This window comes from Mobula hypostoma, chromosome 15, assembly GCF_963921235.1.
Source record: "Mobula hypostoma chromosome 15, sMobHyp1.1, whole genome shotgun sequence".
NCBI lineage: Eukaryota > Metazoa > Chordata > Chondrichthyes > Myliobatiformes > Myliobatidae > Mobula > Mobula hypostoma.
Genome location: NC_086111.1, coordinates 63407876 through 63421249, shown reverse-complemented (window position 1 = coordinate 63421249; position 13374 = coordinate 63407876). Strand labels below are relative to the sequence as shown.

General features: G+C 39.7%; 1 protein-coding gene across 11 annotated transcripts in view; it reads left to right on the top strand.

Moving 5' to 3' along the window:
* Window positions 1-12988, top strand: part of atp2b2 (ATPase plasma membrane Ca2+ transporting 2) — a 927552-nt gene extending 914564 nt beyond the window's left edge. For all 11 annotated transcript variants that reach the window (XM_063068192.1, XM_063068182.1, XM_063068188.1 and 8 more), the window contains one exon: window positions 6532-12988. In XM_063068192.1, the coding sequence (XP_062924262.1) occupies window positions 6532-6843 (312 nt within the window). In that variant the 3' untranslated portion in view covers window positions 6844-12988. The remainder of the gene's footprint in view (window positions 1-6531) is intronic.
* The last annotated feature ends 386 nt before the right edge of the window (window positions 12989-13374 follow it).

The following is a 13374-nucleotide window of genomic DNA, read 5'->3' as shown; positions in this document are numbered from 1 at the left end:
GATTTTGTATGGATTTTGCATCTTTTTCCACAACCATTCCACTATCTGTTCTGTTCCAGTGGTCTGGTCCCCATCCCCTGCAACTCTAATTTAAACCACCACCCCCATGCAGTACTAGCAAGCCTTCCATGCTAGGGTATTAGTTCCCCTCCAGCTCAGGTGCAACCGTTTCTTCTGTACAGGTCTGACCTTCCTTGGAAGACAGCTTAATGATCCAAAAATCTTAAGTCCTCCTTCCTGCAACATCTCCATAGCCGCGTTGAAATAGAAAAGGCGTGTAAAAAGAGCAATATTGCAATAATCATGGAGGGATTTCAATACACAAGTAGATTGGGAAAATCTGGTTGGTACTGGATCCCAAGAGATGGAATTTGTCAAATGCCTACAAGGTAGCTTTTTAGAGCAGCTTGTGGTTGAGCACACTAGGAGAGTGGCAATTCTGGATTAGATATTATGTAACGGTATGGATTTGATTAGGAAGCTTAAGGTAAAGGAGCTCTGAGGAGGCAGTAATCATAATATGGTAGAATTCACCCTGCGCTTTAAGAAGGAGAAGATAAAATTGAATGTATTAGTATTTAAGTGGAGTAAAGGAAATTACAGAGGCATGAGAAAGGAGCTGGCCAAAATTAATCGGAAGGGGACACTAGCAGGGATGATGGCAGACCAGCAATGGCTGGTGTTATAGGGGAAAATTCGGAAGGTGCAGGAAAGATACATACCAAAGATGATGAAATATTCTAAAGGGAGGATGAGGCAACCGTAGCTGATAAGGGAAGTCAAAGACAGCGTGAAAGCAGAAGTGAGGGCATATAATATAGTGAAAATGAATGGGAAGCTAAAGGATTGGGAGGCTTTTAAGAACCAACTGAAGCCAGCTAAAAAAGCCTTAAAAAGAAAAAAGATGAAATATGAATGTAATCTAACCAGTAATATAAAAGATGATACAGAAAGTCATTTCTATTATATAAAGAGTAAAAAAAGATATGAGAATGGATATTGGATCTCTGGAAAATGACACTGGAGCAGTAATAATGAGGGACAGAGAAATAGTGGAGGAACTTAATGTGTTTTGTGTTAGTCTTCACTGTGGAAGACACTAGCAGAGTGTCAGGGGGCTGAAGTGAGTGTCGGTGGCGTTACTAAGGAAAAGGTGCTTGCAAAGCTGAAAAGTCTGAATGTAGATAAGTCATCTGGACCAGATGGACTACACCCAGGTTTTTAAAAGAAGTAGCTGAAGAGATTGTGGAGGCAATGATGTTTAGTAATGACGTTTCAAGAATCAATTGATTCTGGAATGGTTCTGGAAGACTGGAAAAATGCAAATGTCACCCTACTCTTTAAGAAGGGAGGGAGACAGAAGAAAGGAAATTATAGGCCAGTTAGCCTAACTTCAGTAGTTGGAAAGATGTTGGAGTCTATTATTAAGAATGAGGTTTTGGGGTACTTGGAGGCACATGATAAAATAGGCCTGAGTCAGCATGGTTTTCTAAGAGAGGAAATCTTGTTTGACGAATCTGTTGGGATTCTTTGAGGAAATAACGGGCGGGAGAATTGGGTTCAGATGGATAATGAATCAGCTGTGATGAAATAACAGAGCATATTCAGTGAGTCGAATAGCTTATTTTCTGGTCCTCTGTCTTATGGTATTATGGTCTAAACTGTATGATCTTTCTATTTCTGGCCTCACTTCCACATGGCATGGGTAGCAATCCTGGAGATCCTGTTCTTTAACTTAGCACCTAACTCCCTGAACTCACTTTTTAGGACCTTGTCACCACTCTTAACTATGTCCACTCTTACTGCTGTGGACCACGGCCTCTGGCTGCTCACTCTCCACTTAAGAATGCTATGGACTCCCTACCAGCTGTCGCTGACCCTCGACCCTGTGAATCCATCTGGGAATCTCATTCTCATTTATAGAACCTCCTATCTGCTCCCCTACCCAACAAATCTCCCGTCACTACAGCTTACTTCTTCTCTCCCTTCCCTTCTGAGCCACAAGCCAGACTCAATGCCAGAGACCTGACAGCCATGACTTTCCTCTGCTAGGTCACCACCCCCAGTGTTATCCAAAGCAGTATACCTGTTGTTGATGGGAATGACCACAGAACTACTCTACACTGGATGCCTATCCCTTTCTCCCTCCTGACCTAGTTACCTGTGTCCTACACCTTGGATGTAACTAGCTACCTGTATGTCCCATCTATCAAATGATCCAGCCTCCCAAATGATCCAGGGTTCATCCAGTTCCAATTCCAACTCCTTAACACAGTCATGAAGACAAATGAAATGTTAAGTTTATAGGTAGCATTTAAACCATGACAGTAACAATTCAATATTTATTCATCTAATGTTAAAGGGAAAACTATTTCTTTTTAGATTGGATAAACCAAAAAAATCAATCAAAAACCCCAATTCATGAGATATTGTTGTACCCCAGTTGCTTCGACCATTTTAAGTATTATACACAGATATTTCAAAATGAAAGAGTTGCATTAGTGAAAGAGCCTAACAGGCAGGAAAGTGACCTCCACCATGGAAAGTCAGTAATGATTCCAATTATTCATTCATTATGTGCCATCTCATATGATGTGGGCAGTTATGGTCTTTCCATGACCATGATTGTTCTTGGCAAGTTTTTCTACAGAACTGGTTTGCCATTGCCTTTTTCTGGGCAGTGTCTTTACAAAACGGGCGACCCCAGCCATTATCAATACTCTTCAGAGGTTATCTGCCTGACGTCAGTGGTCACATAACCAGGACTTGTGATACACACCAGCTGCTCATGCGACCATCCACCACCTGCTTCCATGGCTTTACGTGACTCTGATCGGGTCTAAGTAGGTGCTACACTTTGCAGGCTAGCGGAGGGAAGGAACACCTTACACTTCCTTTGGTAGAGACATATCTCAACCCTGCCATCCCAAATGATTCCAATATACAGGACAAACTGAATCATTTACTTATTGACATATGGCACTTTTGGGCCATTCAAGTTACGCCGCCCAGTAATCCTCCAATTTAATCCTAGCCTAATCACGAGACAATTGACAATGACCAATTACCTACCTACCAGTACATTTTTGGAATGTGGATGGTAACTGGTGCACCCGGAGGAAAAACCTGCAGTCACGGGGAGAAGTTACAAACTCCTTACAGGCAGCAGTGGAAATTGAACCTGGGTCACAGATACTGTAAGGTGTTTTGAAAACCACTATGCTAACATGCCACCCATTTATGCCTACAGTGTCTCTGTATGGGATGTTTAATCACCTAGATTAAACACAGCAGGAAAGTCACTTATGGCAGGATATATACAGAGACTGATAGTTCAGTGGTGATGTCATGGAAAAAGGTTGATGAGTGTGTTTGTAGTTTGCAACCAAGTAGTTCAGTGAGAGTTAAATGTTAAGATTTACTATAAGAGTGAATAACTGGAGGATAGGGAAATAAAGGGTCGTATGAGATTGGAAGAAAGTATGGTTGTCAAGTTGGAGTCTGAAGTCACCAGTTGCTGTTACCCATCTTATCCAATCTTGTCATGGCCAAGTGTTGTGGCACTGAAATTGTTAGACTGGAATCTGAAATATGCAAACTCTGTTAGTACCACTATATCCATGAAAGAACTGCCAAGCTCAATACTGAAGGGAAAAAGCATTCACCCTTTGAGACACAAGAGATTTTACGGATGCTGGAAATGTTGGGCAACACACACAAAATAGTGGAGGAACACAGTGCTGGATCGAGGGACTAAGCCCGAAATGTCGGCTGTTTATTTCCCTCCACAGACGCTGCCTGACCTGCTGAGTTCCTCCGGAATGTTGTGTGTGTTGCTCAGCATTAACCTCTGAGAGCAAGTCTCAGTCCAGAGCTTGAAGTAGCAAACTCTAAGCTGGCATTCCACTACAGCATAGTGCAGGAGGTGATGTCTGTCATAAAAGATCCCATGGCACTATCTCAACAAAGAGTTTTCTCTAATTTACTGGCTTATGTTTATACCTCACTCAATGCCATTACGACAAATTAGCTGCTCATTGTTAGGATGCTCCTTGTGATTGTGCTATTTCCTGCACTTCTAAAGTGGCAAAGTGCTTCAGAATATCCCGAGGACATGAAGGATTCAAATCTTCCTCAGTTCTCGGGTCAGGGGTATCTTTATCAGTGAAGAAAAATGCAAATGTCAAAGAAGCAGAAATAGTGATAAGCTTATAAATGCAAGAAGCAGATATTAATTGTGGGTAAGAGCTGCTGAACCTGGAAGACTTTGAGATACCACATTCAGTAAAATATACAGTATGTTCTATTGTTACTGTACACCTTTGGGCATTGGTGCAAAAGTTAAAATGTTCAAATGCAGTAACAAAAATAGAGGAGAATTGTGAAATCATGAGAAGACTGTATGGAGAAACTGTGTGTAACAGTGCAGGTGTTAACTGCAGAGTTAAAGTACCCAGATGCAGAAAATCTCCATTACAGTGTAGGTACTCAATACAAAGTTAAAATGCCTGTACTTTATTCAGAGTTAAGATGTTAGTAACACACATCAAAGTTGCTGGTGAACGCAGCAGGCCAGGCAGCATCTCTAGGAAGAGGTACAGTCGACGTTTCGGGCCAAGACCCTTCGTCAGGACTAACTGAAGGAAGAGTTAGTAAGAGATTTGAAAGTGGGAGGGGGAGATCCAAAATGATAGGAGAAGACAGGAGGGGGAGGGATGGAGCCAAGAGCTGGTCAGGTGATTGGCAAAGGGGATATGAGAGGATCTTGGGACAGGAGGCCCGGGCCCCCCCCCCCCGTCTTTCTCCCCGGGCCTCCTGTCCCATGATCCTCTCATATCCCCTTTGCCAATCAACTGTCCAGCCCTTGGCTCCATCCCTTCCCCTCCTGTCTTCTCCTATCATTTTGGATCTCCCCCTTCCCCTTCCACTTTCAAATCTCTTACTAACTCTTCCTTCAGTTAGTCCTGATGAAGGGTCTCGGCCTGAAACGTCGACTGTACCTCCTCCTAAAGATGCTGCCTGGCCTGCTGCTTTCACCAGCAACTTTGATATGTGTTGCTTGAATTTCCAGCATCTGCAGAATCCCTGTTGTTTGCGTTTTAAGATGTTAGTACTGTTAGTAAGCTGTTAAGTAGAAGTAGTGTGATGGACAGGCAGATGTGGACATGGGTGAAAGGGAGAGCATGAAGGAGATGCTTATGACATCTCCATCATGAACGTTCATGACGAATGACGTGTTATCAGTAGCTGAGGTCTATGGCACATTCTGATTGTTGTAATTTGTTCTCTCAGTAATTTAAACAGAGCTTAAACTTTAAGTTGCACTTATAAATGTTAGTCAATCAGTTAAATAAACATGGTACTTTTAGTTACAGAAACATAACAAGCAATCTTGTGACCTTAAGTAAAATCTCTTTTCATAATTAAGATACTTATATTTATTTCATCTTCACTCAACCCCATACAGTTTTGCCAGTTTAAATAGATTCTATACCCTGTGACATGTTAATGGGACTGCATGATTCAACCCTTACACTGAAGTGTGCGTGAAAGGAAAATTAAGTTCGGGTCTGTGTGTATAACAATCCAACCAGAGGTTGTTTCCACACTGTCAAATTAACATGTTACAATATCATCTTGATCTTTTTTGGAACTGACTGAGAAAAGGAAGATTGTTTTGAGAAATCAGAAATGTTTACATTCCGAAACAAAATGGTCCAAAATAAAAATGGCCTAACAGAAACTGTAGAGAATACACTGGGCCTATACTCGAATGTTTACCCCAATGTGCATGGAACAATGCTTGTTAATGTCTCAAATAACCAGGCTTCTGAATATGGCTGTCTCCATACTGTGCCAGACTACTCCATCTACACATAGCCTAATAGTTCTGTGGCATGACTTGTACTCTCTGGTGACTAGCGATGTGCTTCCTGGCTGCTCCATCAACATCAGCAAAACATCATTTTATCTCCCAGTTTTCTGCAGTCAGCTTTCCTCATTCTGTTTAGTGTTCATCTTGTAGTGAGCAATTGCTTTAATTGTGCAACCATGTAGTCTATGTTTTTATATGTTGGTCATATTGAATATATAAATATATTTATATATGTATTTATATATATATTTCTTAAAAAGTGTAATTAAATCTACTTTTCACTTTTTACCCTTCTACCTACTGCAAGAATATCTCACCTGCATGGATATACATTGCATTAAATTTTTAAGTAACCAAATAATGTAGCTTTTACTAGGTTACACACATTGGATCTTTGCTTATTTAACCAATGCTTTCCATGAGTTTTCCACAGTTGCCTTTTTTTCCAGTTTTATTGCAGTTCTCACCGACCCCACTATGCACGAAACTGAGACACTTGTGTGTGCTTATAAAAATCTAGCGACTGTGGACTTCAAATAACCGCATTGCCTTAAATATTCTGTCCCTCCCCCTTCATTGTTTTCCTACTTTCCCTTCTGTAGCCATCACTGGAAACCCGTTGACCTTTCACCTGTGTTTTTTTTTCTCTTTTACAGATCCGCGTCGTGAAGGCATTCCGTAGCTCTCTCTATGAAGGATTAGAGAAACCGGAATCAAAATCCTCAATTCACAACTTCATGACCCATCCTGAGTTTAGGATAGATGACTCACAGCCGCACATCCCCCTAATCGATGACACGGATATAGAAGAAGACGCTGCCCTTAAGCTAAACTCCAGTCCGCCCTCATCCCCCAACAAGAACAACAATGCTATTGATAGTGGAATAAACCTTACAACTGACACCAGTAAATCAGCTACCTCTTCTAGTCCTGGGAGCCCGCTACATAGCCTGGAAACATCACTCTAGCTGACCATTTCTGTGCAAAAACAGAATCTACAAACAAAAAAAAACCTGCTGGCTGATAAACTGTTCTGATCGTGCTCTTCTATGCTCTACAGCAAGAAGGGAAATTGAAGGAAGGGTGATTTCTTGTTTGGCTGACCCTCCTCAAGATAGAGATCCTGCATGAATGTACATTTCCCAAATTTCACTGGAAGGACCACAGCTGAGTGCACCTAAGGCAACTTATCCAATCCACTGGTCTGTGACTTTTGAAGTGCTTGTGTGGCATGGACTTAATTGTATAGATTAATTTAAGAAAAAAAAAGAAACTTTAACAATTGAATTTGCAAAGCTCAACTTGCACAGTAGAATTGCACCAATTGAACAGAGGAACTTTCTAAGCATTTATGAAATACCTACAGAGTTTATCTTTGTTTCTTGGCATGTTGCCCTGCTTAATTGCTCTTACTTATTTATGTCCTTAAGAGAATGTAATTTGTTTACAAAACCTGTAGATAACTTCCTTAATTATTTGTAGAGTATAAGTTCTGCTGATATGGTACAAGCAGCTTTTCTCGTTGAGTACATCTGTAATATTGAATTCTAGATGTTTCATTACAATTGTGTACTGAATTTGCCTGCTTTTTTGTTAAATATTGTAGATATTGCTAGCAGAAACAAAGAAGCCAAAATATAACAGGGAAATATTGTTCAAAGTGGTACACTAATGTTAATGATTGTGGACTAAAATGCAGCATGGCTTCCTTTATTTCCTAGAATATATCTTTAGTACCTAAAGTCCTCTGGATTTTTTTTCTTTTTTCATATAAATGCTTGAATTTTATTTTGGTCTTTCTCAAACTCGCAAAGGCCAACTTGAAATGTAATTTGATTGAACTGTCTGCTATATATAGACACCTGCTTGTTAAAATAAGATGTTTCAAAATAACTGTAACTATCCAAGCTTGTAATGGGTTTATTAGAGCTGATTGCAAAATAAGTTATATTTGGCTTTGTCTATATGGGCAAAAAAATCAAAGTAGTGTTGAAATCTTGTGATATTGTGTTGATTTATAATTCTTTTCCCTTTGGTGGCTAATTGGATTTTTTTAAATCACAACTTGAAGGCTGTCAAAAATGGCAAAACAATCTGGGTTGCTTTGTTTTTTTTTTAATTTTGTTTTTTAAAAAGAACAATCTTCATAATCGGCACTCTGCAAATATGAATGAAACTTTCTGTGAAGTATTTAGATGTGCTTTGCGTGGTTTTATCAAGCTTGTCTTTCTGCAGACATCTACTCAATACATCATACCATCCCAGCAGTATGGTTTAAATCTACTAACTATGCTTTTTTAAGTGGAAGCCATTAAAAGCTTGTCACAAGGGTGAAACCAAAAGCGCTTCAAGATGATAACAGCCCTTTATATTTTTTATCGGGGGATTGGGGCTACATGCCTATCAAGCAGTAAGCATAAAACATCTTTTGCATCACGGGCAGAGTAAAAGACTTTGTTTTTAAACTCTTATTTTGATTCTGTGGCTTGCAGAGGTCCATTAAGAAAGACAAAATATTGAAGAACTGTCTGTGCTCTGCTAAAAAGGAACTTGCCTATAATTCTGAGTTCGGACATTTCTGAATTTGCCAGTAAATCTTGTATATATATATAGCAACACACATATACAATAAGACACACTTAAAGTAAGACATATAAATCTGGGCTTCTGTGGGCATGCATGTGTGGTGTAGCTTCCGTTTAAAATCAAATTAGATGAAATTTCAGCCAGTCACTATCACAGGTCACAAGCTACAAAGACTTTTGTTTCTTTGGCATCTGTTTAGTGAAGGACAGCCTAGAATGAGGAAATTGAAGGATCAATTTATTAAGGTCATTCTGCAATACAAACTTGCTTGCTTCAACATAATGTATTTATCAGCATGAGTTTTGTGAAAATAATAAATAATAAAAAAAATTGCAGCAGAACAATTGGCAATGGGCCCTGACTGGCCAATGACATGAGTTCATCCATCTGTTTTTATGAATTTTTTACCCAGACAATAATTGTAAATAAAGAACTAAATGTCTATGTTCATTTAATACTATGCAAAAAGGTTATGCTTTATGATTGTTATTCTCATATTCCTTCAAGTGTGTTGCTGGAATGTTTGTGGTTTAAAAAGTCAGTAAACCATGTGATGTAAATTATTTTATAGTTTTGAAAACCATGAACTGGCTCTTGCTGCTAACTGTCAAATGAATAGATTATCTGGTGGCAGGAGCACAAGTGGAAACAAAACAAAAAAAAACAATAAATTCACAGAGCAGCATGAATTATACATGTCTTCACGTCACCATCCTTGCTTTGTGTCTTCTCTTCAAATCTGGGGTGAGTATCACGAACCAGCTTCATTAGCTCCTTGCTGCTGGTAAATGTTAAAATTATTTTGATTTATTGAGATACAGCGCAGAATAGGCCTGTAGAGCCACACTACCCAGCGAACCCCGATTTAATCCTAGCCTAATCTCGGAAGAATTTACAATTATAAATTAACCTACGAACTGGTATGTCTTTGGACTGTAAGAGGAAACCCACGCAGTCACAGGGAGAACGTACAACTCTTTACAGGCAGTGGCAGAAAGTGAACCCAGGTCACCTCTACTGTAAAAGTACTGTGCTAGCAACTGCGCTACCTAATGTGGCCTTTGTTGATAATCTCTGGAACCTCATGGTTATTCACAGAACAGAAGGGAGCCTTGCCTTCATTGTTCCTTTTCTTATTGCTCAGAAGATAGTGCTCCTTGTGCTGTTTTGAGATTTAAGAGATTACTAGCATATAGTATCAGAATCAGGGTTAATATCACCGGCATATGTCGTGAAATTTGTTAACATTGCAGCAGCAGTACAATGCAATACATGATAATAGAGAAAAAGCAGTGTAAATATATATATATATATTAAATAGTGAAATGAATTAAGTAGTGCTAAAACAATAAAAAAAAGTAGTGAGGTAGTGTTCATGGGTTCAATTTCCATTCAGTAATGGGATGGCAAAGGGGAAGAAACTGTTCCTGAATTGCCATCCTGATGGTAGCAATGAGAAGGGGGTATGGCTTGGGTGATGGGGTTCATTAATGATGGATGCAGCCTTTTTGAGGCACCGCTCCCTGAAGATGTCCTGGATACTACAGAGGCTAGTACCCATGATGGAAGATGATGGATATTTTTACAGAAACAATTTGATGATGCAATTAAGTGGTATATACTGTACATCACACTTTAATGACTGTGTGTTTAAATCCCCTGATTAGTTTAACCTGGGTTAATAGATCAGATTTTACTGATAATAAACTAACAACTTGGCTAGATACAGAAATTCCCACATTTCCCACAAGCTGAGTTCTAATTTTATTGTGGGGTAGTTTAACTTAAGAAAATACTTTTATTTATTTAGTGATACAGTAATACGGGAGTAGGCCCCAGTTATACAGGAGTAGGCCCTACCAGCCCTTTGAGCCACGTTACCCCAGGCAACGCCCGACAAAATCGATTAACCCTAACCTAATCACGGGACAATTTACAATGACCAATTAACCTAACTGGTACGTCTTTGGATAGTGGCAGGAAAGTAGAGAACATAGAAAACCCACGCATTCCACAGGGAGGACGTACAGAGGCTCCTTACAGAACACAGCTGGAATTGAACTCCAAACTCCGGAACACCTCAAGCTGTAATAGTGTAACGGTAACCACTACACTACCTTGGCCCTGATATTGGCTGGGTTGGGATGTCACTCATGGAAACCCTGGAGCATAATAGGCTTGGCTTCCCAATCGGGAGGTTGTCACGATGTAGGTTTAGGAGCAGAATGGGAACTTTTGAGTTCACAGGGATTGTGAGTGTGGAGGTTGGGATCATCACCAAACCTGGGGCAATGGTGAGTGGGATAAAATTCCTTATCACCAAGGCAGGAGAATATGCAGTGGTAATGGTGGTTAGGGAGGCAAGTCAAATAGATGCAATTTGAAGCTCCACCTGACCTACAAGTAATAATCTAAATTTTTCAGTGAAACTGCCCTCTTCTGTCTTTATTTATGGGATTCCAGAGTCTGGGAAAGTAAGCAATCCGGGTTCAGTCTGATTAAGTTTGAGGCATGTAGTTTATTTATAACATTCAAACAATGAACCTGTCTGCTGGAAATGGATGGTTACTTGCCTAGGTTTAAAACCAGAAATAGGCCAATTTGGATCAGGTTTGACATTTAAAATTTTTCTTATCCTATCAGACCCAACCCAGAAATATTTGAGGAGTTTAAAATTAACCACTTTATTTTCAAGTTCAAGGTAGGTTGAGAAATAATTTCCATATTCTTACTATCTCCTGACAACATCGAATGAGGTTGCTCTGCCAATCAAGTCTACGCCGGCTCAGGAAGCAATCCCATTCTTCCATTAATTTTCCCTGTGACCTATTCTCCACATATTCCTATCAGTTCACCTGGGATTATACCACTTGTTTAGGGACAAGTTACAGTGGCCAATCAACCTACCGACCTGTGTGTCTTTGGAATGTAGCAGGAAACTGCAACACCAAGAGAAAACCCATACAAACTACCCCCTCCTCGCACACGCTCTGGCTATCAGGATGAACCCAGCTTACAGGTGCTATGAGGTAGTAGTTCTCCCATCTGCACCACTGTGCCATCCACAATTGTAATAATGAGAAATGTTCAAGGTAATTTTGGATAACTCACTCTGAGATACCAGACTGCTTCTTTATAGAAGACCTTCACGAAAGGTCATGGCTTGAAGCATTTGTTACCAGGTCAAACAAATACTTCCTCCACCAAATAATCTTAGCATGCGGTTTAATCGATCTTCCCAGTTGTGTAGCATTAACATGAAGAGGTGATCCACTGTTGCTAAAAGTTGAAATACCAGGCAACATGCCAAGTAGGAGAGACTCTACTTTATTCCATAGATGCTGCCTGGCCTGCTGAGTTCCTCCAGCATTTTGTGTGTGTTAGTAAGAGAGGGGTACGGTTTCTGACAGGATTTATAATTAGAAATGCTGTGATGGACTTTGCCAGGATGGGGTCGAGGGGAAGGGGTCTGAAGTATAAAATTTGTTCCTGTCAAAATTTGAACAGAATATCTGGCAGCAAAGTTACTTTAATGTTCTAAGCTTCTAAAATCTCATGAGAAAATGGGCACTAAGACTTGGCTCCCTCTTTCCACTACTATAGTAAATGGTTGCTTTCCAATGTAGCAGAAAGCAGAAATGATAGTCCTTTGGCCCAAAGTCCTATAAAACTCGTGGTTTTGTTAAGGAATTAACAAAGGCAGAGCAAAGTAACATCAGAATTACATATGGTCTTGACAGCTTCATCTACCCACAAATTGCTACTTTTTTGGACAGGATCGCTGGCTGCCTAAATCAAGAATCCGGGATCTCTTGTGACAACTTGGAGTTTTATTCCCTGTAGTTTTTTAACTTGTTTTTGCCCACTTAAATGTAGAAATGAGACATTATGAGTATGACAAGTGGCCTCATTTTCAGTAGGCCAATTACCAAGAATTTCCATTGTGTGCATGCCTCCTTTGTATTTCAATAACTCAACTGTTCATTTTTCAATCAGACTGTCCATAACAGAGTAACTGTCACTTCCATCAGTTGTACTGAGTATATAATTTATGTAGAAATGACATTTGTTTTGTGACCAAACAAACGCGGGTATGCATTATTCATCAGTTATCGCACTGTAATTACAACACAACAGGGCCAACAGCCTACTTTCTATTTCAATGCAATCCTATATTGATGAATCAAGCTATAATATTTTGAGTATTCTGTGCATGTCTGCTTATTCACACTTCAAAAAATCAACTTGTACTTCATATTCTATCTTACCCCTTGCTGCTTGAAATCCATTGTCCTGCACTTCAAGAGCTAGCAAAATTAAAAACAGTTGAAAGCTTTAAATCTATTTGCGAAAAAATAAACTTCTAATTTTCATTTCACAAAAGTCTATCGATAAATCCACCTTTAACTATCGACCCTATTACGGTGTAAAACTAAACTTGTCTTGATATGCATAAATTTTGTTTGTTTATAATTGTTCCTTTTGTGCCACACAAAAGGTATTGATTATGGAAAATAAACATGGTTAAGAAGGCTTATGGAATGCTTGCTTTTATTGGTCAAGTCATTGAGTTCAAAAGTCAAGAGGTGATGTTACAATTTTATAAAACTTTGGAGAGGCCACATCTGGAGTATTGCATACAGTTCTGGTCGCTCCACTATAGGAAGGATTTTGAGGTTTTGGAGTGGGTGCAGAAGAGTTTTACCAGGATGCTGCCTGGTTTAGAGGGCATGTGATATCACGAGAGGCTGGACAAACTTGGGTTGTTCTCTGAAGCACCAGAGGCAGAGGGGAGATCTGATTGTGGTCTATAAGATTATGAGAGGTATAGATAGAACAGATGGGAGTATTTGTTTCCCAGGTTTGAAATGTCTAATTCCAGAGGGCATGCATTGAAGGTGAGAGGGGGTAGG